This window comes from Corythoichthys intestinalis, chromosome 14 (assembly GCF_030265065.1).
Source record: "Corythoichthys intestinalis isolate RoL2023-P3 chromosome 14, ASM3026506v1, whole genome shotgun sequence".
NCBI classification, from domain to species: domain Eukaryota; kingdom Metazoa; phylum Chordata; class Actinopteri; order Syngnathiformes; family Syngnathidae; genus Corythoichthys; species Corythoichthys intestinalis.
This window is the reverse complement of record NC_080408.1, coordinates 4,092,603-4,117,886: the sequence shown is the minus strand read 5'-3', so window position 1 is coordinate 4,117,886 and position 25,284 is coordinate 4,092,603. Positions and strand designations below refer to the sequence as shown.

The 25,284-nt window shown below is 40.1% G+C and overlaps 2 protein-coding genes across 2 annotated transcripts in view; both read right to left on the bottom strand.

Annotated features, from left to right (window-relative positions):
* The window catches only part of LOC130930100 (nuclear receptor coactivator 2-like), a 153,418-nt gene that overhangs the window by 84,036 nt on the left and 44,098 nt on the right, over positions 1–25,284 (bottom strand). The window lies entirely within an intron of this gene.
* The window catches only part of slco5a1b (solute carrier organic anion transporter family member 5A1b), a 102,920-nt gene continuing 79,758 nt past the window's right edge, over positions 2,123–25,284 (bottom strand). Inside the window, exons 16-23 of the mRNA XM_057857830.1 lie at positions 25,174–25,247; positions 21,434–21,511; positions 21,243–21,362; positions 20,936–21,102; positions 11,538–11,591; positions 5,446–5,510; positions 5,242–5,315; positions 2,123–2,875 (exon numbers count right to left, since the gene is read on the bottom strand). Of these exons, the coding sequence (XP_057713813.1) occupies positions 2,804–2,875; positions 5,242–5,315; positions 5,446–5,510; positions 11,538–11,591; positions 20,936–21,102; positions 21,243–21,362; positions 21,434–21,511; positions 25,174–25,247 (704 nt within the window). The 3' untranslated portion in view covers positions 2,123–2,803. The remainder of the gene's footprint in view (positions 2,876–5,241; positions 5,316–5,445; positions 5,511–11,537; positions 11,592–20,935; positions 21,103–21,242; positions 21,363–21,433; positions 21,512–25,173; positions 25,248–25,284) is intronic.

Below are 25,284 nucleotides of genomic sequence, written 5' to 3'. Positions count from 1 at the left end.
TGGTACCTCTACATACGAAGTTAATCCATTCCAGGACCTTGTTTGTAAGTCGAAATGGTCGTATGTCGAGCAGGATTTTCCCATAGGAATACATTATAATTCCATTAATTCGTTCCACAGCCCAAAAACCTGCGCTAAATCCTTAAAAAATACTGCTGGTACTATTACAAATGGCAATTACATATATCAAAACAAATAATAAATAAAAATCGGATTAATAATATAATAATAATAATAATTCCTGTAATAGTGTAACGAAACTGGTTCTAATAAGGCGGACGTTTTTTTCTGTACCTGAAGGCACCGCGGGGCTGTCGTGACAAAGAGGGAGGGGAGCGGGTGAGAGTTTACTTTCGCTTTCAATGCTTTCTTGAGAACATCGTCAATTGCGGCAGACAGAAGGCGTTTTGTGTTGAATAAGTTGTGAAAGAAATGATGAAAACGTGGCGAAGCTGGCGATTTCTCTGGAGATGTTACAACAATAAGAATTGTCAGCTTAACTTATAAAGACTGGCGAACGATGGTCGGAGGAGGACCGTGGAGATGTATTGTTGAGCCATTTCACCCCACGCTCATATTTTTCTGTCATTTGCATCTTCATTTAGAAGGTAAGCGTCAACTTTTTCCCTGTTTCACCACCTGTACCAACCTTTTCTGAAACCTGTGTTGATTTGTCAAACAAGAAAATCCGCCGTGCATTCGTCTGCGGTGCTGCCATTGTCGTCGTATTTCGAGCATGTCGTCGGATGTAGAAACAAATGGCGAGTCAAATTTTACGTCGGATGTCGAAAAGTTCGTGTGTCGAAGCGATCGTATGTAGAGGTACCACTGTACTTATATAGGAAAGTCAGTTACATGCAATGACACTTTCCGGCCACTAGAGGTGCCTGGCCCCCCCTTAAACTCCACTGATGAGTAGACGTCCAATCTTTTTGAAGTGGGAGTGGGAAGTGGGAGGGTGACAGCAAATAAACATTCGTCAATGGCAGCCAGAGGTCAAGAAAACATTCACTTACTTGACACCAAGTCGAGTCCGGAGGTCATCGTCGTCTTCCAGTTGATCCAGGACCAGACCATTATTTTCCATTTCATTTATTTTCAGTTATTTACTTATTTTTTTCATTTTTTTAAATTTAGGACATAGATTTCATAATGGTATTGACAGGTCGGATCGGTCATGCACTGCACCTCGCCTTCAAGTAGGGGGCCGCTCACATCAAGAAGAGCTATTCACAAACACGCACGCAGCGATCTAACGCCTGATTTCTGTTGAAAAAGTACAAAACCTGTACTGCATACAAACGAGAAGGATTGTCTCGGGAGTAATTTGTTCGAGGATTCAAGGTAATTATATTTTTCGTACCATGCGTGCATTTTGAAACGTGAAAAAAATCAATGGGAGAAATTAACCACTATGGACTAGCATCATTCTCGACATATTTACATAAATTAATGCACGTTTTTTTTTTTTTTTCTTTCTTTTAACCAAGAATCGAGACTGTTTTACGTCCATATCTGTTTTACGTCCATATCTATAAAGAATTCTAGAATTCAGACTATGACTCTAGTCTATAATGAAATTAGCAGCCGCCATATGTAAGCAAAAAGCTTTTTTAGTTGAAAATTCTTGTGAATAAATGCTTATAAATCCCTGAATTCTTTATAGATATGGACGTAAAACCGTCTCGATTCTTTGTTAAAAGAGCAAAAAACTGTGCAGCTAGCATTTAATTTATAAAAATATGTCGAAGAATGATGCTAGTCCGTAGCGGTTAATTTTTCCCATTGATTTTTTTTTCACAACCTTTCAAAATACATGCATGGTACGAAAAATATAGTAATCACATTGAATCGTCCAACAAATCACTCCCGAGACAATCCTTCATGTTTGTATGCGCAGCTTTCATACTTTTTCAACCTAACTCCAGCGTTGGATCGCTGCATGCGTTGACTAACTGCGACCGACTACGAATAACTGAAGCGGACTTCAGGACGGCCCCCTACTTGAAGGAGTTTCGCAGTAGCTGACGGATGTGACCCGTCAATACAATTATGAAGTCTATGTCCAAAATGAAACATCAAGTATTCATTAAAAAAAAAAAAAAAAAAAGACACACCCATATTTGACATTAACAACATGACTTTATTGACACCGATAGAACAAAATAGCATCTTTGACTTTTCTGTACAATGTGTTAACGCGACCCGGTAGTTTTACACAAATCAACTTTACACTTTAAACCTGCTCGTAGAAGTTCCCATAACTCTCGATAACGACTGATAGCGTAATAATTGGCCATGCACAAATAATCACTCAACTCAGTTCTATGCTAATTATATGGCTAGTACGGCAAAAATAAAAAATACAGGTAATACCACCAACAAAAACAGGCTTACTTGATCTTTCCAATAAAGCAACTATGGTAAAAATGGCCGCATGCTGACAACTAGGTACAGCTACGACACGCAAGTTTTCGTACAACTACGTCGGGATGTAAAGAGGGACCTGTTGAGGGCACAACTAATCCGGGAACACCTTTCAAAATAAAAGAAATTGAAAAGAATAGCTAATAAATGCTACATACAAGAACATCTCCGTTTATCTTGACTCACAACTTCCGTTTTACTGCTATCATGCTTTGGAGTGGGATACAATGTCAAAGGAATGAAGTACTATAAACTCACTGGGTTGCCATTGACGGCAGTAGACGTCTGATCCGGTCAATGGCGCTCAAACATCATTCACCAGAAGAAGATTAAGAGGGATGACGAGGAACATTGGTCCCCAGCGATCGCTCCTTTCCTACTGAGGAAGCGCTTTAAGGATGGCGTTGACTTCTTCGGCCACCGTCGTCAACGCAAACTCGAACTGATCCTGAACATGACAGGGCGCACGGTCAACAAAAGTGTTAAAAGTCGATTTTTTTATCGTAGATCCTTTTTTGGAGTCTCTAAATCAGGGGTCCCCAAACTAGAGCCCGCGGGCCAAATACACATTTGGTCCGGCTCCCTGAACAATTTTTTTTTTTTTTTTCAATAGTGTTATTTATTTCCTGGCTTTTTTCTGTAAAGAGCCAAGAGAGGGTTATTTGGTTATTATCTATTTAATTAATAGTGTTGATATGATATGATATGATATGATATGATATGATATGATATGATATATTATATTTAGGGCTGTCAAAATTATCGCCTTAACGGGCGGTAATTAATATGATATGATATGATATGATATGATATGATATGATATGATATGATATGATATGATATGATATTATATCATATTACATTATATTATATTTAGGGCTGTCAAAATTATCGCGTTAACGGGCGGTAATTCATTTTTTAGATTAATCACGTTAAAATATTTGACTCAATTAACGCACATGCCCGGCTCAAACAGATTAAAATGTACAGTACAGTGTAATGTCCACTTGTTACTTGTTTTTTTGGTGTTTGGCGCCCTCTGCTGGCAATTGGGTCCAACTGACTTGACCCTGAGTGAGCATGGTGTAATTATTGACATCAACAATGGTGAGTAACTAGTTTATTTTTTGAATGAAAATTTTACAACTAAAACGAAAACATTAAGAGGGGTTTTAATATAAAATTTCTATAACTTGTACAAACATTGTCCTTTTAAGTACCACAAGTCTTTCTATCCATGGATCGCTTTAAGAGAATGTTGATAATGTTAATGCCATCCTGTTGATTTAATGTTAAAACAAATACAGTACTTATGTACCATATGTTGAATGTATATATCCGTCTTGTGTCATATCTTTCCATTCCAACAATAATTTATTGAAAAATATGGCATATTTTATAGATGGTTTGAATTGCAATTAATTACGATTAATTTTTAAGCTGTAATTAACTCGATTCAAAATTTTAATCGTTTGACAGCCCTAATTATATAATATTATATTATATTATAAATTATATTTTGGGCTGTTAAACGATTAAAAATTTTAATCACAGCTTAAAAATTAATTAATCGTAATTAATCGCAATTCAAACCATCTATAAAATATGCCATATTTTTCTGTAAATTATTGTTGAAATGGAAAGATAAGATGGATATATACATTCAACATACTGTACATAAGTACTGTATTTGTTTATTATAACAATAAATCAACAAGATGGCATTAACATTATTAACATTCTGTTAAAGCGATCCATGGGTCGAAAGACTTGTAGTTCTTAAAAGATAACTGTTAGTACAAGTTATAGAAATTTTGTGTTAAAACCCCTCTTAATGTTTTTGTCTTAATAACATTTGTAAAATTTTCAAACAAAAAATAAACTAATAGCTCGCCATTGTTGATGGCAATAATTACACAATGCTCATGGTGCTGAAACCCATAAAATCAGTCACACCCAAGCGCCAGCAGAGGGTGACAAAACTCCCAAAAACACAAGTAACAAGTGGATATGACACTGTACTGTCATTTTAGTCTGTTTGAGCAGGGCATGTGCGCTAATTGCGTCAAATATTTTAACGTGATTAATTTAAAAAAGTAATTACCGCCCGTTAACGCGATAATTTTGACAGCCCTAAATATATTATATTATATTATATTATATTAAATTATTATCTTTTTTTTTTTTTAATTTACTTTCGTCCCGTGAAGAATTCAAAAAGGGTTATTTGATTGTGGCTTTCTGAAAAACGATAATTTTTTACATTTAGGCACTCCTGCAACCGTCACTCTTTTTCTGTTGCAAACTGACCCGGCCCCTCATTAGAGAAGGAAAAAGTTATGTGGCCCTCACAGGAAAAAGTTTGGGGACCCCTGCTCTAAATTGTAAATATTCCTAATACAGGAAGTGTCTGGGTTACGAACGAGTTCCGTTCCTACGTTGGAGACGGCAAGTCGGAAGTACCCCCAGCGCAGCGCAGCAAAGCGACTCACTCTTGAGTTTTTTTTTAAGCCCGAATATTTATTGAGTATAACGTCATTTAACACATTGTACCTCACAGTATCTTATTTTTTATTAATCTTTTTCATATGACATAGAATACATGTTTTTGGATAGTTATTTTGAGATTTGGGGGTGTTTAGGGGGCTACCCGTAATGTATTATGTTCTGAAAAAATACAGTTTTACAGGTTTTTGGGGTTTCACCATGTAGTAAATATTCTCCTGTTTCTTAAAAACATTTTTACGTTTTGTTTTTCATTTTAAAAAAGAATATAAAAAAACCCTATAAATTCATTTAAAATGTATGCGTCACCTTGGTGTTGACCATCCCAGGACGTTGGTCTCGCAGGTGCTCCAACGTAGCCGCAATGTCGATCTCCTTAGCCCCTTAACAATAAAAGTGTAAAATATTATTGCTCGCACAGTGTCGGAGTTGCGAAAGGAGTTTGAAAAAAAGCAGTATTGAGATAAAAAACGGTTTGTTTTGGCTTGTTTGGAAATCATCGGACATGCTCACCTTTCGCCATCTTGTTGAGGACCATGTCGATCAGGACGTACGTCCCGCTTCGGCCGGCACCGTCGCTGCGTAAACACAATTATTTCATTAAGTTGAAAAGTTGCTCATCAGAGTACAAAAAAAAAAAAAATCTATAACTTTTTGCATATGGCGGAAAACATAGACAAGACTGAAAAAGCAGGTTCTGCTCTTGTACCCCTCGTTAAAATAAACTGCTGAACTGTTGTGTTTGATCGAACAATATTTCTATATGCTGCCATAGCAGATTCATGGTGCATTAAGCCCCTGAACTATTTCTAATTTGTCCGTTTTACCCTGGAAACCCCCGTTTACAGGCGTTGCACAACCGCTTTTGTTTCAACCTAGCCATAAAAAGAAGTAATTAGGGCCCGAGCACCAACATGGTGCGAAGGCCTTATTGTTCTACAAAGAATTATAATTATTCTTTCTTCATAGCAAATGAAAATGGCCCATTTGGAGGTCTTAACATGCTCAAAAATCTTCATGGCAAATGAAAATGGCCGATTTGGAGGTCTTAACATGCTTAAAAACTCACCAAAATTTGCACAAACATGTGGATTCGCAAAAATTTCGAGAATTTGGCAACGTTTTGAAAAAATGTCAAAAAATGGCTCAGTGGCGCCCCCTGGAATTTAAAAAAAAATGTCTCTCCATTTAGGTTTTTTTCAATGTAGAGTGATGAAATTTGGGGAGTCGATACCTTGGGCCAAAATGCTTCAAAAAGTCTCTTGCAACCATATTCCAAACCCAACAGAAAATCGGGTATTTTGGATTGAATATTGAAAAATATGCCATTTTTGTCGAAAACCAGCGTGCACGTTTGAGACCATTGCGCCGAGGCAGTTAGTTGGATCCTCCCCAAAATTGGTGAGACTCTTCATGAGACATATGAGATGTTAAGTTATCAAAATGGTGAGTTTTCATTCACGGGCCTGACCTGGGCGGAGTACCAAAGTCGGGCTTATTTGGGGATTAGGGTTTAGGGTTAGGGCTTCTTCAGGGCAAATGAAAATGGCCAATTTGAAGTTCTGAACATGCTCGAAAACTCACTAAAATTTGGACATATCAAAATGGTGAGGCGTTTTTTTTTTTTGTGTGTTAGGGTTTAGAGTTCATACGCTGCTACTTCTGTGGGAGAAAAAAATACTATGTACTTTTCAATTACATATATTAGGGATAAAACTACATCTGTGGGAGAAAAAAAATACTATGTAGTTTTCAATGAAATATATTAGGGATAAATTGGTTCATCTGATGACAGCAGAGAAGAACTGCTTTGACTCATTAAGGCTGTTGCTTCACACTCTGCTACTTCATCTGCAGGAGAAAAAAAAATACGATGTATTTTTCATCGTGCCAAAGTCAATGGGGTGCCAAAGTCGGACATTTTTTTGATGAAACACCAAATTCAGAAAATGACTATTAACTCCCCCATACAAAGTTCAATCTTTTTCATATTTGGCATGTACGTGATGTATCCCAGCCTAAACTCGACTTCATTGAAATATCACCCATTAGGCCTGGCGCCCCCTGCTGGGAACAGGAAATGTCCTTTTTTACGAGACCGACTCCTTCTCGAAGGGAAAAAAAACGAATGACCCCCCAAAAAAATCACCGAAAAGAAATTGGAGAAATCAACACAGGACTCCCGAGGGCTCGTTGAGTCCTGCTTGCAGGGCTAGTTATATTTATTATTCAAAATGTCAGTCATTTTTAGCTTAGAATCATTAATTGATGTATAATATTTAGTTTAAAAAAAAAAAAAAAAAACTTTAAAAAATTATTCACTCGCATATTTTAAACTTATAAACAAATAACGTCACAATGAAAAATTTGGCGTCTCTAAATAAGCCATGAATATCTACCTCATAGCTATCGCTTAATTGTATTTTTTTTTATTACTGTCGCATTTTCCCCGATATGTTAGATGATAAATATTTGATACAAACAAAGAAAATTTGAAAAATAACGTTTAAAAGGGTAAATATATGAAAAAGAACATGTCAACCACTTCTTGTTGTCTGCGATTTCTGCATCGCGCCCCTTGTTATATCACCGTGTTTCACCCATAAAATCCCCCAAAATCCGGCTGTGGCCATTCATAGCTGTGTCTTGACACTCGGTGATACATGCTACATGGAGTTTTTGTATCGAAAAGAGGTAAGTACGTGATAATATCTCGTTAAAATTGTGGCGTTTTTAATTCTGCTCTTGCGTTCTCTTGGCTCCAGTTAGGGTTTTGCTGTTTAACCCTTTATTGGCAAATGTGTCACATTAAAATTTCATGATTTTGAGACTAATTCAGAATTTTGACATTTGTTTTTGAAAAAAAAAAAAAAAAAAAAAAGATGGATGCAAGTCAATGCGTGACTCTGCAGGTTCCATGAGAAAAAAAAAAACAGGATTTAGCAAGGGTTATAGATATTAGAGCGCTTATTACTAGAGGTGGGAATCTTTGGGCACCTAACGATTCGATTACGATTCAGAGGCTCCGATTCGATTATAAATCGATTATTGATGCACCACAACGTGAAAGTTTTAAAACTGTTTCATCATTTAAAGATTGATTCAAGCCAAGATTTTGCTGATTTTTTTTTGTTTTTGTAAAGATAAAAAGTAATTAGGTTCGCTACAACAGAGCCTTCTACAGAAGTGTACTGCTTTCAGATGGTGCCTGTTTACGAGTGCATTTCGCATCTAGTTCTTGGTATATGATCTAACACGGCCGTTGTCTGTCATTTCACATCTAGTTCCAGATATATGTGATTTCTACCATAGCCGTATGTTGCCGTATGTTTGTAGCAACTAGCAACTGGGCGCCGTTTGTAGCGGCTGACGGCCGCTGTCAGGTATTATTGTTTTTGTTTTTTATCTAGCAGTTCATCTTGCGATCCCGCTCCGATATCAATACCGGAAGTTCATATTTTTTATATACATATATACATATATACATATATATATATATATATATATGTATATGTATGTACAGTGCCTTGCAAAAGTATTCGGCCCCCTTGAACCTTGCAATCTTTCGCCACATTTCAGGCTTCAAACATAAAGATATAAAATTTTAATTTTTTGTCAAGAATCAACAACAAGTGGGACACAATCATGAAGTAGAACAAAACTTATTGGATAATTTAAACTTTTTTAACAAATAAAAAACTGAAAAGTGGGGCGTGCAATATTATTCGGCCCCCTTGCGTTAATACTTTGTAGCGCCACCTTTTGCTCCAATTACAGATGCAAGTCGCTTGGGGTATGTTTCTATCAGTTTTGCACATGGAGAGACTGACATTCTTGCCCATTCGTCCTTGCAAACAGCTCGAGCTCAGTGAGGTTGGATGGAGAGTGTTTGTGAACAGCAGTCTTCAGCTCTTTCCACAGATTCTCGATTGGATTCAGGTCTGGACTTTGACTTGGCCATTCTAACACCTGGATATGTTTATTTTTGAACCATTCCATTGTAGATTTGGCTTTATGTTTTGGAACATTGTCCTGTTGGAAGAAAAATCTCCGTCCCAGTCTCAGGTCTTGTGCAGATACCAACAGGTTTTCTTCCAGAATGTTCCTGTATTTGGCTGCATCCATCTTCCCTGTCCCTGCTGAAGAAAAGCAGGCCCAAACCATGATGCTGCCACCACCATGTTTGACAGTGGGGATGGTGTGTTCAGGGTGATGAGCTGTGTTGCTTTTACGCCAAACATATCGTTTTGCATTGTGGCCAAAAAGTTCAATTTTGGTTTCATCTGACCAGAGCACCTTCTTCCACATGTTTGGTGTGTCTCCCGGGTGGCTTGTGGCAAACTTTAAACGAGACTTTTTATGGATATCTTTGAGAAATGGCTTTCTTCTTGCCACTCTTCCATAAAGGCCAGATTTGTGCAGTGTACGACTGATTGTTGTCCTATGGACAGACTCTCCCACCTCAGCTGTAGATCTCTGATGTTCATCCAGAGTGATCATGGGCCTCTTGGCTGCATCTCTGATCAGTTTTCTCCTTGTTTGAGAAGAAAGTTTGGAAGGACGGCCGGGTCTTGGTAGATTTGCAGTGGTCTGATGCTCCTTCCATTTCAATATGATGGCTTGCACAGTGCTCCTTGAGATGTTTAAAGCTTGGGAAATCTTTTTGTATCCAAATCCGGCTTTAAACTTCTCCACAACAGTATCCCTGACCTGCCTGGTGTGTTCCTTGGTTTTCATAAAGCTCTCTGCACTTTAAACAGAACCCTGAGACTATCACAGAGCAGGTGCATTTATACAGAGACTTGATTACACACAGGTGGATTCTATTTATCATCATCGGTCATTTAGGACAACACTGGATCATTCAGAGATCCTCACTGAACTTCTGGAGTGAGTTTGCTGCACTGAAAGTAAAGGGGCCGAATAATATTGCACGCCCCACTTTTCAGATTTTTATTTGTTAAAAAAGTTTAAATTATCCAATAAATGTTGTTCCACTTCACGATTGTGTCCCACTTGTTGTTGATTCTTGACAAAAAAATTAAATTTCATATCTTTATGTTTGAAGCCTGAAATGTGGCGAAAGGTTGCAAGATTCAAGGGGGCCGAATACTTTTGCAAGGCACTGTATATATACACAACCCTGCAGAGTTCTCAGCCATTCTGATGATATCCAGTGTACAACTACAGCAACCACTCAAAAACTATTAAAAGTCTCTTTGTGTCAAATATGCATTGCAATGGAAAACCTGCTGCTTTTAATAACTAGCAATGCAGTTTCCCTACAAACTCACAAACCAATCCATCAACGACAAAATCTGATTAGTCAGTCTCAATCTTTAACCATGACCCTTAAATTCATATGCACAGAACATTTCCCTGCTACACGTTATATTTGATCAAATTTTAATCTACCTAAATTAAATATTTTTCATAAAATTAAAGAACGAATTAATAGTAGCATGTTACTGTTCTCTAATGGTAGATCATTAAAAACAAATCCAATAACAATAGTCACTTGCCGTTTTTGAATTTTATTTTACGAACACAATTTTCAAACAGATTTTGAAATAATTGAAGCAGACCTTTAACAAAATAAAAATAAATAGCAATAAAAAAAATAAGAAGAAGAAATCAAGCATTTAATTGTTTGTAACATAAAACAATATGGAAAAATATATTTCACAGAAAAATAAATAAAATATTAAACAAAATAAATATTAAACATAAATTAACAAGAAATAATAATAAATTAATAAGAAATAATAATAAGGTCAAGTAAGGCATTAGGTCAGTAAGTTTCCTTTTCTTGAGAACCTTGAAGTCTGCAGCAGGATAGTTTAAATATCTAAATATTTAACAAACCATTCACTTTTATTAAAGTCCCTATACCTGATTTTTTTTGTGGAGTAAGATAAAATATGTATTTTTTATTTTTGAGTTTGGACAGGAAAATAATCATTCCCAATTTGTGTGAGCCTGTTTTTAACTTGTTTGTTTGTTTGTTGTGACTGTGTTGGTGCCTCGAAAGAGGGGAGTAGGAAAAGCATGCTGATCGACACAGGATAGGGACGTAAATGGGGGCGCCGGTGCACTGCTTATGTGCGTGCACTGCTTACGAGCGTGTAGAACGCTTAAGGGAAAAGTAGTACAAAAAGTGTGCACAAAAATATACCCGCAAAATAGACAAATATAATCAAATAATTCCAAACATCGATACTTTTGCTTGGGGATCGATACCTAAAACTTAACGCGCTGGACGAAATATCGATATTTTGGTATCGTTCCACCCATCCCTAATTAGGACCTTATTTTTCAAATTTTGGGATTCTCTGATAATTGCATCATGCTGCGGGTATTTAATTTTTTATTATTTTTTTAAATGCCCTCCTGTTCAAAATGTTTCTTCCTCCAGAAAATTGAGATTTTATGCTTTCCAATGATGTACCACACATGCATATTTGACAATTTTGAAATTTGGCCAAATTGGGAGTCTCAGAGCGGAACTTCAAGTCACCTGAGTGTTTTCCGCCTATTTTGCATATTAATGGAAATAATTTGGACGTCCGTTGCCGTAAATGGCACTCAATGAGTTACGGACTTACCTGCAGTGCACAATGATAGGACAGGCACGTCCGCGGTAGCACTTGTTGACTTTCCTGCAAAACAAAATCAAAACACAAGAAAGCGCTCAATGTTAACGTCATTCCAAACATGCTGTTGCCGGGCGGAATTGCAGAAGTATCATCAAGCCAACACGTTAACGTGAGCCATGTCGGTCTGACTACTACATACAAACAAACAGGAAGCAGTTGCTGGGCTTCCTCTTGAGAAAAGTGGCATGAAAACACGTTTGTCTTTGATGGCGTCTCTTGGATTCTCTTTGATGGCGAGAACTAGAGAGAACAATATTCAACAGCCGCTTGCTTGTGATCCACGATATATCCTATGATACATTAGTCATGACGCTCTTCTGATTGATGACGATGATTCGGCAAAAGCACCTTTTCCCTGGGTTGCTAGTTTCATCTGAAAAGGTACCCTGGTGCATGCAATACCTGTCAGCCTTTGGATGTCGAATGATATAGGAGCTCAAATTAGGGTGAGTCACCAACAATCGATTATCAGATTATTTTGATGAATTGAATTGACCTCAAAATTGTTCAGTTCCTCTTTCTTTAAGCCTTTTAAATTAATACTTCTGGTTTTTTGTTTGTTTTCGTTTTGTTGTATTTATTTTCATGTATTTATATATCAAAAAGCATTGAGGGAATACAGTGGGGCAAATAAGTATTTAGTCAACCACTAATTGTGCAAGTTCTCCCACTTGAAAATATTAGAGGCCTGTAATTGTCAACATGGGTAAACCTCAACCATGAGAGACAGAATGTGGGGAAAAAAAACAGAAAATCACATTGTTTGATTTTTAAAGAATTTATTTGCAAATCATGGCAGAAAATAAGTATTTGTTCTATACCAAAAGTTAATCTTAATACTTTATTATGTACCCTTTGTTGGCAATAACGGAGGCCAAATGTTTTCTGTAACTCTTCACAAACTTGATGTAAACAGAGCTTTTCTGGTAGGAAAATTCTTGTGAAAAAATGCTTAAATCTCCAAATTCTTTATAGATATGGACGTAAAACAGTCTGGATTCTTGGTTTAAAGCAAAGAAACGTGCAGTAAGCATTTATTTTACGTAACTATGTTGAAGTACGATGCTAGTCTGTTCGTCAATGTGGCGGCTGCCTTATGTAAACAGAGCTTTTCCGGTGAAAATTCTTGTGAATAAATGCTTAAATCCCCGAATTCTTCATAGATATGGACGTAAAACAGTCTGGATTCTTGGTTAAAAGTAAAGAAACCGTGCAATTAGCATTTATTTTACGTATATTGTCGAAGTGCAATGCTACTCTATTAGCGAATGAGGCTAGTGGCCGTCTTATGTAAACAGGTTTTCTGGCGAAATTTCTTGTGAATAAATGCTTAAATCCCTGCATTCTTTATATATATATATATATATATATATATATATATATATATATATATATATATATATATATACAGTGCCTTGCAAAAGTATTCGGCCCCCTTGAACCTTGCAACCTTTCGCCACATTTCAGGCTTCAAACATAAAGATATAAAATTTTAATTTTTTGTCAAGAATCAACAACAAGTGGGACACAATCGTGAAGTGGAACAAAATTTATTGGATAATTGAAACTTTTTTAACAAATAAAAAACTGAAAAGTGGGGCGTGCAATATTATTCGGCCCCCTTGCGTTAATACTTTGTAGCGCCACCTTTTGCTCCAATTACAGCTGCAAGTCGCTTGGGATATGTTTCTATCAGTTTTGCACATCGAGAGACTGACATTCTTGCCCATTCTTCCTTGCAAAACAGCTCGAGCTCAGTGAGGTTGGATGGAGAGTGTTTGTGAACAGCAGTCTTCAGCTCTTTCCACAGATTCTCGATTGGATTCAGGTCTGGACTTTGACTTGGCCATTCTAACACCTGGATACGTTTATTTTTGAACCATTCCATTGTAGATTTGGCTTTATGTTTTGGATCATTGTCCTGTTGGAAGATAAATCTCCGTCCCAGTCTCAGGTGTTGTGCAGATACCAACAGGTTTTCTTCCAGAATGTTCCTGTATTTGGCTGCATCCATCTTCCCGTCAATTTTAACCATCTTCCCTGTCCCTGCTGAAGAAAAGCAGGCCCAAACCATGATGCTGCCACCACCATGTTTGACAGTGGGGATGGTGTGTTCAGGGTGATGAGCTGTGTTGCTTTTACGCCAAACATATCGTTTTGCATTGTAGCCAAAAAGTTCAATTTTGGTTTCATCTGACCAGAGCACCTTCTTCCACATGTTTGGTGTGTCTCCCAGGTGGCTTGTGGCAAACTTTAAATGAGACTTTTTATGGATATCTTTGAGAAATGGCTTTCTTCTTGCCACTCTTCCATAAAGGCCAGATTTGTGCAGTGTACGACTGATTGTTGTCCTATGGACAGACTCTCCCACCTCAGCTGTAGATCTCTGCAGTTCATCCAGAGTGATCATGGGCCTCTTGGCTGCATCTCTGATCAGTTTTCTCCTTGTCTGAGAAGAAAGTTTGGAAGGACGGCCGGGTCTTGGTAGATTTGCAGTGGTCTGATGCTCCTTCCATTTCAATATGATGGCTTGCACAGTGCTCCTTGAGATGTTTAAAGCTTGGGAAATCTTTTTGTATCCAAATCCGGCTTTAAACATCTCCACAACAGTATCTTGGACCTGCCTGGTGTGTTCCTTGGTTTTCATAATGCTCTCTGCACTTTAAACAGAACCCTGAGACTATCACAGAGCAGGTGCATTTATACGGAGACTTGATTACACACAGGTGGATTCTATTTATCATCATCAGTCATTTAGGACAACATTGGATCATTCAGAGATCCTCACTGAACTTCTGGAGTGAGTTTGCTGCACTGAAAGTAAAGGGGCCGAATAATATTGCACGCCCCACTTTTCAGTTTTTTATGTGTTAAAAAAGTTTAAATTATCCAATAAATGTTGTTCCACTTCACGATTGTGTCCCACTTGTTGTTGATTCTTGACAAAAAAATTAAATTTCATATCTTTATGTTTGAAGCCTGAAATGTTGCGAAAGGTTGCAAGATTCAAGGGGGCCGAATACTTTTGCAAGGCACTGTATTAGGGCTGTCAAAATTAACGCGTTAACGGGCGGTAATTAATTTTTTAAATTAATCACGTTAAAATATTTGACGCAATTAACTCACATGTCCCGCTCAGACAGTATTCTGCCTTTTGGTAAGTTTTACAGCAAGGCTTTTTGTGCTGTCTAACAGCGAACTCTTGTGGTCGCTTTGCGACATGGTTTATTGTTTTCTTGCCAGTTCAATATGGCTGCACGACGTCTCGGGCTGACGCCTACGTTGTAATGTTGTGCTAATATGATCCTTGGACAAGATTTGTCCATAAGGATGGTTGTTGTAAAGAATGTACATATTATGTTAGTAAGCGAATTGTTATATATCACTATAGACACTTTTTGTTTATGTTTAGTGAACCTGTATAGCGTGCTAAGCTAACGTTGTTGCTAATGCAATGCTTGTGTACTTTTTTTGTCGTTTTACGACGGTCTAAAGAGGACAATGGTTTGAGGCCATTTTATTAATAAATCAGATGAAAAAGGAAGATTATTAAGGCGTCGTTCACTAGCTGTCTAGCTTTGGAAAAAGTAGACGCTTCGGAGTGAGGACAGCATAGACAGATTTAAATGACAATAGAGTGAAATGCCCACTACAGTCCTTAAGTACCGTATGTTGAGTGTATATATCCATGTTGTGTCTTATCTTTCCATTCCAACATTTTACAGAATATATATATAATTTACAGAAAAATATGGCAGATTTTATAGATGGTTTGAATTGCGATTAATTGCGATTAATTACGATTAATTCATTTTTAAGCTGTAATTAACTCGATTAAAAATTTTAATCGTTTGACAGCCCTGATATATACAGTGGGGAGAACAAGTATTTGATACACTGTTAATGGGTTTTCCCATATATATACCATAGAAAGAACAGATAGCAAAAAAAAATGTTTTTTAATTATTTTTTTTAAGTAAAAAAATAAATGTCTTAAAAAAATAGAATAAAACAATTTTTTAAAAATTATTAAAAATAAAATTAAAAAAAATATTTTAAGGGAAAATATAAAATACAGTAAATACATTTTAAATAAATGATTAATACAAAGTATTTCTTTCATTATTATTTTTATAACAAATATATAATTTATTTTCTGTTTCATTTTCCATATTTACTTTCATTTTTTTAATAAAACTTTTATTTTAGGATTTTTTTTTATTTTTATTTTTTAATATTTACTTATTTATTTTTTAATCAATACTATTTTTTATGTACTTATTTGTTCCTCCAACTTTTTGGCAGATAGACGTCCAATCCATTTGAAGTGGGAGGATTTGGCAGCGAATGAAATAACTTGTATAAGAAATTAGGGTTGGGCATCGAGCATCAAGCATCGATGGGAACCGGTTCTAACATTACGATGCTCCTGGAATCGTTTTTAAATTTTGATTCCTTGTCTCGATGCCCTGAGCGCCGAGCCGGAAAAAATTGCTCGAGTTCAAAGACTGATATTTATATAAGAGTTCAAATTAGCCCCGTGGGAAGTTCATTTTAATTAAAAAATCATCGAGAAGTTAAAACTTGAATATAAACGATGCAATTTTTTTTACCCAGCATTTTTTTTTTACCATGCCTCTTAAAAGAATTGGAATCGAGAATCGTTCTGAACCGGAATCGAAACGTGGAATCGGAATCTGAACCGGAATCGTTCAATTTCAAACGATGCCCATCACTATAAGAAATACACACGCCTACACACACAATTACACGTATTTATATTACATGTACACGCAAGAACAAGTACACGTACTTGTAGTAGCACAAGTACAGCGCTAGCTGGCATTTATTCATCCTCTGCCAACCCCTAGCCAAAGAGTAAAAAAATATATATATATAGTATTCTCTTTTTTATTCCTTCATTTATCATTTTGAATGAAAGTGAAGACTAATAAACACTGGAGCTACCATTATGCCTCTATGTTGCCATTTCTGCCTATCGGAAAGGCATCTTGGATGCGTCCGTTTTGAGGGAAATGGCTGTGTAAAAGTGGCTTGTGGCGTGCGTGGGTGGGGGTTTGCATAGTGGGGGCCAAGGGGGTTGTGTCTCTCGCCCCCACACACCCCAAGCCGGAGCTCACTGCAGTCAAAAGTCACGTTGCCATGGAAACAGCTGGCAGGAGAGGTGCGCACCCCGCTAAAGATTGTGACTCGGCGGAGAACGTACAAAATTGACGCATCAGATGCAGAACGGTGGGATTGTGAGATAGTGAGTAAACTTTATCACCTCTCACATTGCAGATAGCATTCTGTATTTGGGTTGTATGATTTAGAATAGAGTAGAAAGCCTTTATTGTCATTGTACAGGGTACAACGAGATTTCAAGGGACGTGTAGGCTCTATTAAGCCACAACTAGTATGCAGCCACAATGTAGTACATGTTTTGAACTTCAGGGGGCGCCAATTAACACTGGAGGTTATGACGCCGTTGGGTTGGACTGGAAGAATAGCTGTGCTAGTTAGCAAGTGAAGCTAGTATGACAACTGGCGTGATTTTGTCACATCCCGCTCTTGGTCAGATTGTTTTGTCACAGAGATGCGGGATGACGTTGTACCTGCATCCAATTCCAGCTCATCAGCAGTGTCTTTAAACCGATCCTAGGCGGGTTGCTGCCATTTTAGAGTTTGTATTCTTGATCCTTTCGTTGCTTTTCATGGCTTTTTACGCGGTGAGACGTCCGACACGTGCACGCATAAATTTATTGAGTCTTTTATTACCTTTTGAAGGAGATACTACGTTTTCTCGTAGGCACCGTCTAACTGTTTGCATCATTCTAACACACTTAATAAAATCAATTAGGGAATAGTATCTTTTCTCGTATATACCGATCGACTGTTTGTATTACTCGAACACACGTAGGAGGTTTTGACGCCGTTGGGTTTGACCGGGAGAATAGCTGTGCTAGCTAGCAAGCGAAGCTAGTACGTAACTGGCATGATTTTGTCACATTCTGCTGCTGGTCAGATTGTTTTGTCACAGAGATGCGGGATGACGTTGTACCTGTATCCAATTCCAGCTCATCAGCAGTGTCTTTAAACTGATCCTAGGCGGCTTGCCAAGATACCATTTGACAGTTTGCATATACCTTCATTGCTAGTTGCATCATTGCCTTGTTTTTTTTTTTTTGTCGGCATCTCACCACGGTTTTCCCTCTGGTTTTTTATTTTTATTGATCCCGACCGACTGTCACGGACCCTTTTTGTGTCTCCCTTTTCGCGATGGCGTGTAATTTTGTGTGTTCACTAAGCCCTTATACGCACTCCCTACAGTATTTTCAAAATCTGCTTTGGATATCGGCAAATGGCATCAACCTCTAACGCTTACTTATTAATCGATGTCCACTGGACTGACCGCTGTCCCTGAAACGGTTAAATAATCATGCCTTTGACGGACAACGTGAAAGGGGACGGGGGTCGTGCGGGCGTGGGAGAGGAAGGCCAAGGCCAGGGCAAGCATGAGGAAGCCAAAATAAGGACAGCGCTCGCTCATCTTGGCTCAGCGAGGAGGGGGAAAAGGTGGAAAAGTAGCAGGGGGTGAATATGGAGGCGGGGTTAGGTTCCAGGTTGAAGGAGGGTTAAGGTGTTGGTGAGAATTGGGGGTCCATGCGCCCCCCTCAGTTGCAGAATCACAGTCTCCAATGATCACTTTTGTGACTATGCAACTGGGCTCATATTACTAGCTGCAACATCACAAAAATGACACTGGCAACCGCTAGTTAGCTGGTAAAAAGGGGGGAGGGCGAACATGCTTTTGGAAGTGGGGAGGGGTCAGAAGCTTGTTCCCACGGTAACCATGCCAACCATTTTGTTTTGTGTCCTCCGACATCATCACTCCGTCATTGCCTCCAAAGCTAGATTCGCTTAGCAATATGGAATTTGGTAGGCATGTCTATCATGAGTAGACCAACAAAAAAATGTAATAAAAACGCCATGCTGAAAAATACATTTTTGGATCATAAAACACTAAGAAGTCAACCCCAAGTCTTTTGAAGAACAACACTGTAGTCGTTCTTAATCGTGCTAAAGGTGCCGAACCCCAAAAGTTTCACATATGCATTTACTGAACCCTTTGGAGTTAGATAAAGTTTCATTTTTTTTCCATTTACAGGTCAGATCCTGTTGATTTTAGTTTACGGATTATGAAGTGACTCAGGAATGTCGCCAAATTAATAGGAAGTAACCTGTAAATAATCTAAAATAAACAAGGAAGTGACCCAAAAATCAGAAAATGATCCAGATTGTACAGAAAGAAACCCAAAATATACCGGAAGTGACCTTAAATTAACAAGGAGTGATCCGAATTGTACAGGAGGTGACCCAAAATCAACAGGAAATAATCCAAAATTTACAGGGAGTGACCTAAAATCACCATAAAGTGACCTGGAAATGCTCTTAAATCAACAAGAAATGATCCGAAATGTACAGGAGGTGACCCAAAATCAACAGGAAATGATCCAAAATTTACAGGAAGTGACCCAAAATCAACAGGAAGTGACCGACAATCAGGTCACCCGTAATTGCCCTAACTTCAATACCAAATTATCCAAAATGTATAGAGAGTGACCCCAAATCAACAGGAAGTAACCTTTAAATGCCCTATAATGAACAGGAAGTGACCTGGATATATTCTAAAATGAATGAGGAAGTGACCCAAAAATAAAAAAAAAGATCCAAATTGTACAGAAAGTAACCCAAAATATATTGGAAGTGACCCAAAATCAACAGGATGTGATCCAAATGTAACCTCAAATCAACATAACCCGGAAATGCCCTCAAAACAGCAAATGACCCAAAATGTAGAGGAGGTGACCCAAAATCAACAGCAAATGATCCAAAATTTACAGAAAGTGACCCAAAATCAACAGAAAGTGACCAATATCAGTAAATGCCCTAACTTCAACAGGACATGATGCAAAATGTACAGGGAGTCACCCCAAATCAACAGGAAGTAATCTCTAAATGCCCTAAAATGAACAAGAAGGACCTGAAAATGCCTACAAAAGACTGGCTGTGAATGCTTTGGATTCAGTCCCATTGACGGCGCAAGGCGTCTTATCAATCCATCCATCCATCCATCCACCCATCCATCCATCCATTCATCATCTACCACTTAATCCTGGGTCAGGTCACTGGTGCAGCAGCTTTAGCAGGGAAGCCTAGACTTCCCTCTCTCCAGCCACTTCAATCAGCTCCTCCAGCGGGAACCCAAGGCGTTCCCAGGACAACCAAGAGCCATAGTCTCTCCAGCGTGTCCTGGGTCATCCCCAGGGCCTCCCGCTGGTGGGACATGCCCGGATCACCTCTCCAGGGAGGCGTCCAGGGAGGCATCCAATCCAGATGCCTGAGCCACCTCTACTGGCTCCTCTCAATGCGAAGGACTCCCGGATGACCGAGCTTCTCACCCTATCTCTAAGGCAGAGCCCGGACACCATGCGGAGGAAACTCATTTCGGCCGCTTGTATCTGCGATCTTGTTCTGTCGGTCACAACCCACAGCTCGTGACCACAGGGGAGGGTAGGAACCTAGATCAACCGGAAAGTCGAGAGCTTCGCCTCTCGGCTCAGCTCCTTCTTCACCACGACAGATCGGTGCATCACTGCAGACGCTGCACCGATCCGCCTGTCGGTCTCCCGCTCCCTCCTACCCTTACCCGTGAACAAGACCTCAAGATACTTGAACTCCTCCACTTGGGGCAGGATCTCATCCCCGACCTGGACAGGGCACGCCACCCTTTTCCGACTGAGGACCATGGTCTCGGGTTTGGAGGTGCTGACCGTCCAATCCAATCAAAATGAATTGGACGTCTTGCACCATCAATGGTAGCTAGTGGGCTAACGTAGACACTATTCCAATGGAAGATTAGAGTACCAGTCTGTTAGTTCCTCTTATTCTCAAACAGTAACACCTTTTTAAACTGATATATCGATTCTTGGTGGGAGCATATCAATAACCTTTTGGGCAAAAAATGGTCCCAAAAAGCCATGTCTCAAAAGCTGTGCATTTTGGTTCTAAGGAGGATTAAAAAAAAAAAAACACTAAAAACTCAACCACGTGTTTTGAAAAATTCCACCCTCTAAGCCAGTTTCTCGTCGTGCATTGGAATTTGGTAAACTTGTCTATCGTGAGTTGACCCACAAATTATCCCGTAAACTGACACAGGAAGATGGCACATGTAAGTCCCCATCTAGTACCAAATTCTGCTACCCAGACAAGAACTACATGGTCAGCCAGTATTGTTTTTCCCAGAGGACTCATCTTCACAACCTCCGCTTTTCGATAATTCCTACCTGCGGAAGTCCAGCAGGGTGCGACTGGTCTCTGGGACGTTCTGGTTGAGCCAAGTCAGGAAGTGAAACTGCGTGACGGTCCGCGTCTCATTGGTCTGCATGTTTTTCAGGTAGAAGCTCCGTACCAGGAAGTCGTCGCACCAGATGTGCTCCGACACCAGATTGACCTGCAATTGAACGCGACCATAAACTTACTCGAGTGTCACCACTACAACTAGCCACAATATAGCCAAAGACGTACTGGACAAATCAATGCTAGACCCACTGTCTCTGAAAAAAACACACGGTCCTGATGGCACATGCGTACCTCGTAAATGTGGTAGAGATTGGAACCCTCGTCCGGCCAGTAGTGGTAGCACTGTTTCACACCATTCTCTACCAAAGGCGTCAGCATGACAATCACTACGCAGCCGTTCTCCCAAACCATCTGTAAAAATACTCGCATCGTCAGGAAGCACAGTCACATCTTTCTGGCTCGCGATCGGACCGAGGCTTTACCTGCCAGAAGTCTGCCACGGTTGACGGCAGCGGGCCTTGCGTGACGATATAGGCCGGGTTCCGAGGGTCGTGGTCCATCTGCAAATGGCAGCCGTCGGTCCAGATCATTAAAAATATCGCAATATTTCGCACTGTAGCAAGCTTGATAGCTAGAATCACTCGTGAAAACAAAAAAATGCAGAACCCTTAAAACAAGAACCGCCTCCATGGAGATATCGGTCGGGTTACAGGGGTTCTGGTCCCATGTTGGTCCAGATCATGAAACATATTGCAATATTTCGCACTGTAGTAAGGTTGCTAGCTAGAAACACTCATGAAATTAAAAGCAGTAGAACCCTTAGAACAAAAAAACGTCTCCACAGAGATACAGGCCGGGTTCCGATGGTTGTGGTCCATCTGCACATGGCAGCTGTCAATCTAGATCATAAAAAATATTGCAATATTTTGCACTGTAGTAAAGCCTGCTAGCTAGAACCACTCAGGAAAACAAAAAGAAGCAGAACCCTTAAAACAAGAACCATCTCCATGGAGATGTCAGTTGGGTTCCGAGGATTGTAGTCCGATGTTGGCCAAGATTATGAATAATATTGCTATATTTTGCATCGTAGCAAGCTTGCTAGCTAGGAACATTCATGAAAACAAACCCAACGGAACCCTCAGGACAAAAACCATCTCCATGGAAGTATAGGCCGAGTTCTGCAAACAGCAGCCGTCAGTCCAGATCATGCATAATATTGCAATGTTTTGCATTGCAGTAAGCTTGCTAGCTAGTAACACTCATATAAACAAAAGCTGAAGAACCCTCAGAACAAAAAACGTCTCCATGGAGATAGATGCCGGGTTCTGAGGGTTGTGGGACATCTGCAAACAGCAGCCTTCGGTCTAGAGCATAAAAAAATATTGCAATATTTTGCACCGTAGTAAGGTTGCTACCTAGAATCACTCATGAAAACAAAAGCAAAGGAACCCTCAGAACAAGAACTGTCTCCATGGAGATTTCAGTCGGTCTCGGAGTGTTGTGGTCCCATGTTGGTCTAGATCATGAAAAATATTGCAATATTTCGCATTGTAGTATGGTTGCTAGCTAGAAACACTCATGAAAACAAAAGCAGCAGAACCCTCGGAACAAGTTTCCATGGACTACAAATCTTCCTTGTCTGGGTTAGATCATTCTTTTGGGACTAAAATCAGCAAGAACTTTCTGAATTAGGTGATTCTCAATTTAAATAGTGTTCCATTGATACTGTTTTTTGGCTACCGATTCCGCTACCCGGCGGTGTGGTATCGGCTAAAGCCGATATTGTACAAATACCACGTTTTTCTTAGTCTTGCAAACAATACGGTAATTCCTTATTCATTGATTGATCATGCAGTATCGTCTTGCAAACGTCAACTCTTCAACCAATTCCACGGTCATCTGATCCAGCCAATCAGGAAAAATAGGCGGGACCAGGACGCAACGATCTGTTTGAATACAATGTGGGAGTGCAAAGGGGCTCGGAGCGTTAGCATAGCATTCGCGTTCTCGTTAGCATTAGCATTTAGCGTCCAATCCAGTCAAAATGAGTTGGATGTCTAGCGGGGTCAATGACAGTCACTGAGCTAACGTAGACAGTCTTCTAATGGAAGATTTTTATGAACAGTGTCACCTTTTTAAACGGTATATCGATTCTTGATGGGAGCACATCGATAACCTTTGGGGCTACAAAATATTGCGATATATCACCTTTTAAATATATTGTCACACCAATAGCATACACAATGCTATCATGGCTTGGTCAGACACTGCTAACTCACCTACCTGCTTTATTATAAATTAATGTACTGCTCTAAAACTGAAAGCCCAAAAATCTGTGCGTGTTCCGGGTAATAGAATTAGAACACAATGGATCTTTTTCATCCATGTTCTGCAAATTGAAACAGCGTTGCAGATGAGGTGTTGTTGTTCTAGCCGGAGGGGGAAACAAGACCTTGTAAATCCCAACGCATTTCTTTTTTTTTCTCCTAGCAAAAAAAAAAAAAAAAAGCCTCAGTCTGCGCCACGTAAAAGTAAACAAATGGAACACAATTAACAGGGGGGCGAGGAGACAAAAAAAGCTTTTCCGTTCAGTTTTGCTGTTGGCTTTCAGCGTTTGACAAGTGGAAATGATGCGCAGGGTTGAGCCAGTGCAGCCTGTATCTCCTCCCGCAGCTCCGGCAAAGGAGGCGGTGTCGCCCCCGGGACCCGGGTGGTCCCCCGGACCATTCGCGCCCTCATTAATCAGCCTTCAGGGTAGGGATGAGGAGACGTGCCACTGTCTGCCTACCTGGGCCATCAGCCACCCCTGCCACCCGCAGCCGACACGGCATACCACGGGAACCCCGCGACTCACTAGACCCGGAGCAGCACAGGGTCCCCACCCGGAGTGGGCGACACCCCAAAGACGCTCCGGCGCCCAATCAGCAGCCCGCACCGGAGGAGGATGCCAGGGCAGAAAAGAGTGCGGGGGAGCACACCGAGAAGCCGCCGCAGGACCGGAGCCCAGATCCCTTCCCACCCCCGCAACTAGCAGCCAGGTGAAGAGGGGAGCCATTCCCCGAGAGCCACGCCATAAAGAAAAAGTGCGGGACCCACCTACCACCCCATTACTGTTGCTGCCAGGTCCCCGACTGGCAACCTTTACCTAGCACCGTGATGGGATTGTGTGGGGACCGGGGAGGGTAGTGCAGTGTATGCATTAAAATAGGAGAGCCCAGCTGAGGGCATTTGGACCGCTGCATGGAAGTTCTTCCCAGCTACACAATGCTCCCCCCATCGCCGAAGCCCCCTCGTGGAGTGTAATGTATGTGGTGCTCATGTAGGATTTCTTCTCTTTTTTGTTGATTTTTTTTTTTTTTTAATATTATTATTTTGTACTTGTACAAAATAAAGCTCCTCGGAGGCAGGGCCCCGGCTGTGGATGAGATCTCGCTGGAGTTTCTAAAGGCTCTGGAATCTTGGATTCAGGAGGAGCAGTGTGGTTTTCACTCGGGCTGCGGAACAGTGGATCAGCTCTATACCCTCAGCAGGGTGCTCAGGGGGTCATGGGAGTTCGCCCAACCAGTCTACATGTGTTTTGTGGACTTGGAGAAGGCATTCAACTATGTCCCCTGTCCTGTGGGGGGTGCTCTGGGACTATGGGGTATTGGAATCCCTGATACAGGGGGATTTGGTCCGTGTAACCGGTTGTACATCGACTCCAGTGAGAGTTGGACTCCGCCAGGGCTGGCCTAAGTCACCGGTCCTAAAATATCTAGGTGCAGCCGAGGCGCTGAGGGGGTCCGGTCCTGGCTGACCTGGGAACGTCTTGGGATCCCCCAAGAAGAGTTGGCTGAAGTGGCTGGGGAGAGGGAAGTCCAGGCTTCTATTCTGAAGCTGCTGCCCTCGCGACCCAACCTCGGATAAGCGGGTGAAAATGGATGGATGGACGGACGGAAGGACAGACGGACGGATAGATGGGTGGGATGATGGATGGTTGGATGGATACTTGTACTTATGTATTGCCCCAATGCTTTTCAATGTATATTTGTTATACATCGATAAGCAAAGTATGTAAGTAAATTCAGGCGTCAAGGGATTAAAGACACTTAGATTGACGATTCTCTGTGTCTAAGCAACTGAGTAGGGCCCAAAAAAACATTTAAAAAAAAAAAAAGAAATAATGGCTGATTACTGAAATATAAAAAAAAATGGTTTGTGGCAACTGTGTGACGGTACTTACAATAGGGCTGGCGTTGATGTAGTCAGAATTGCCTTGACTGTTTTCCAGGCGCAATGTGATGCGAGAATGATCATCTGGAAGGAAAATATGTAGAATTCGAAACTGAACTGG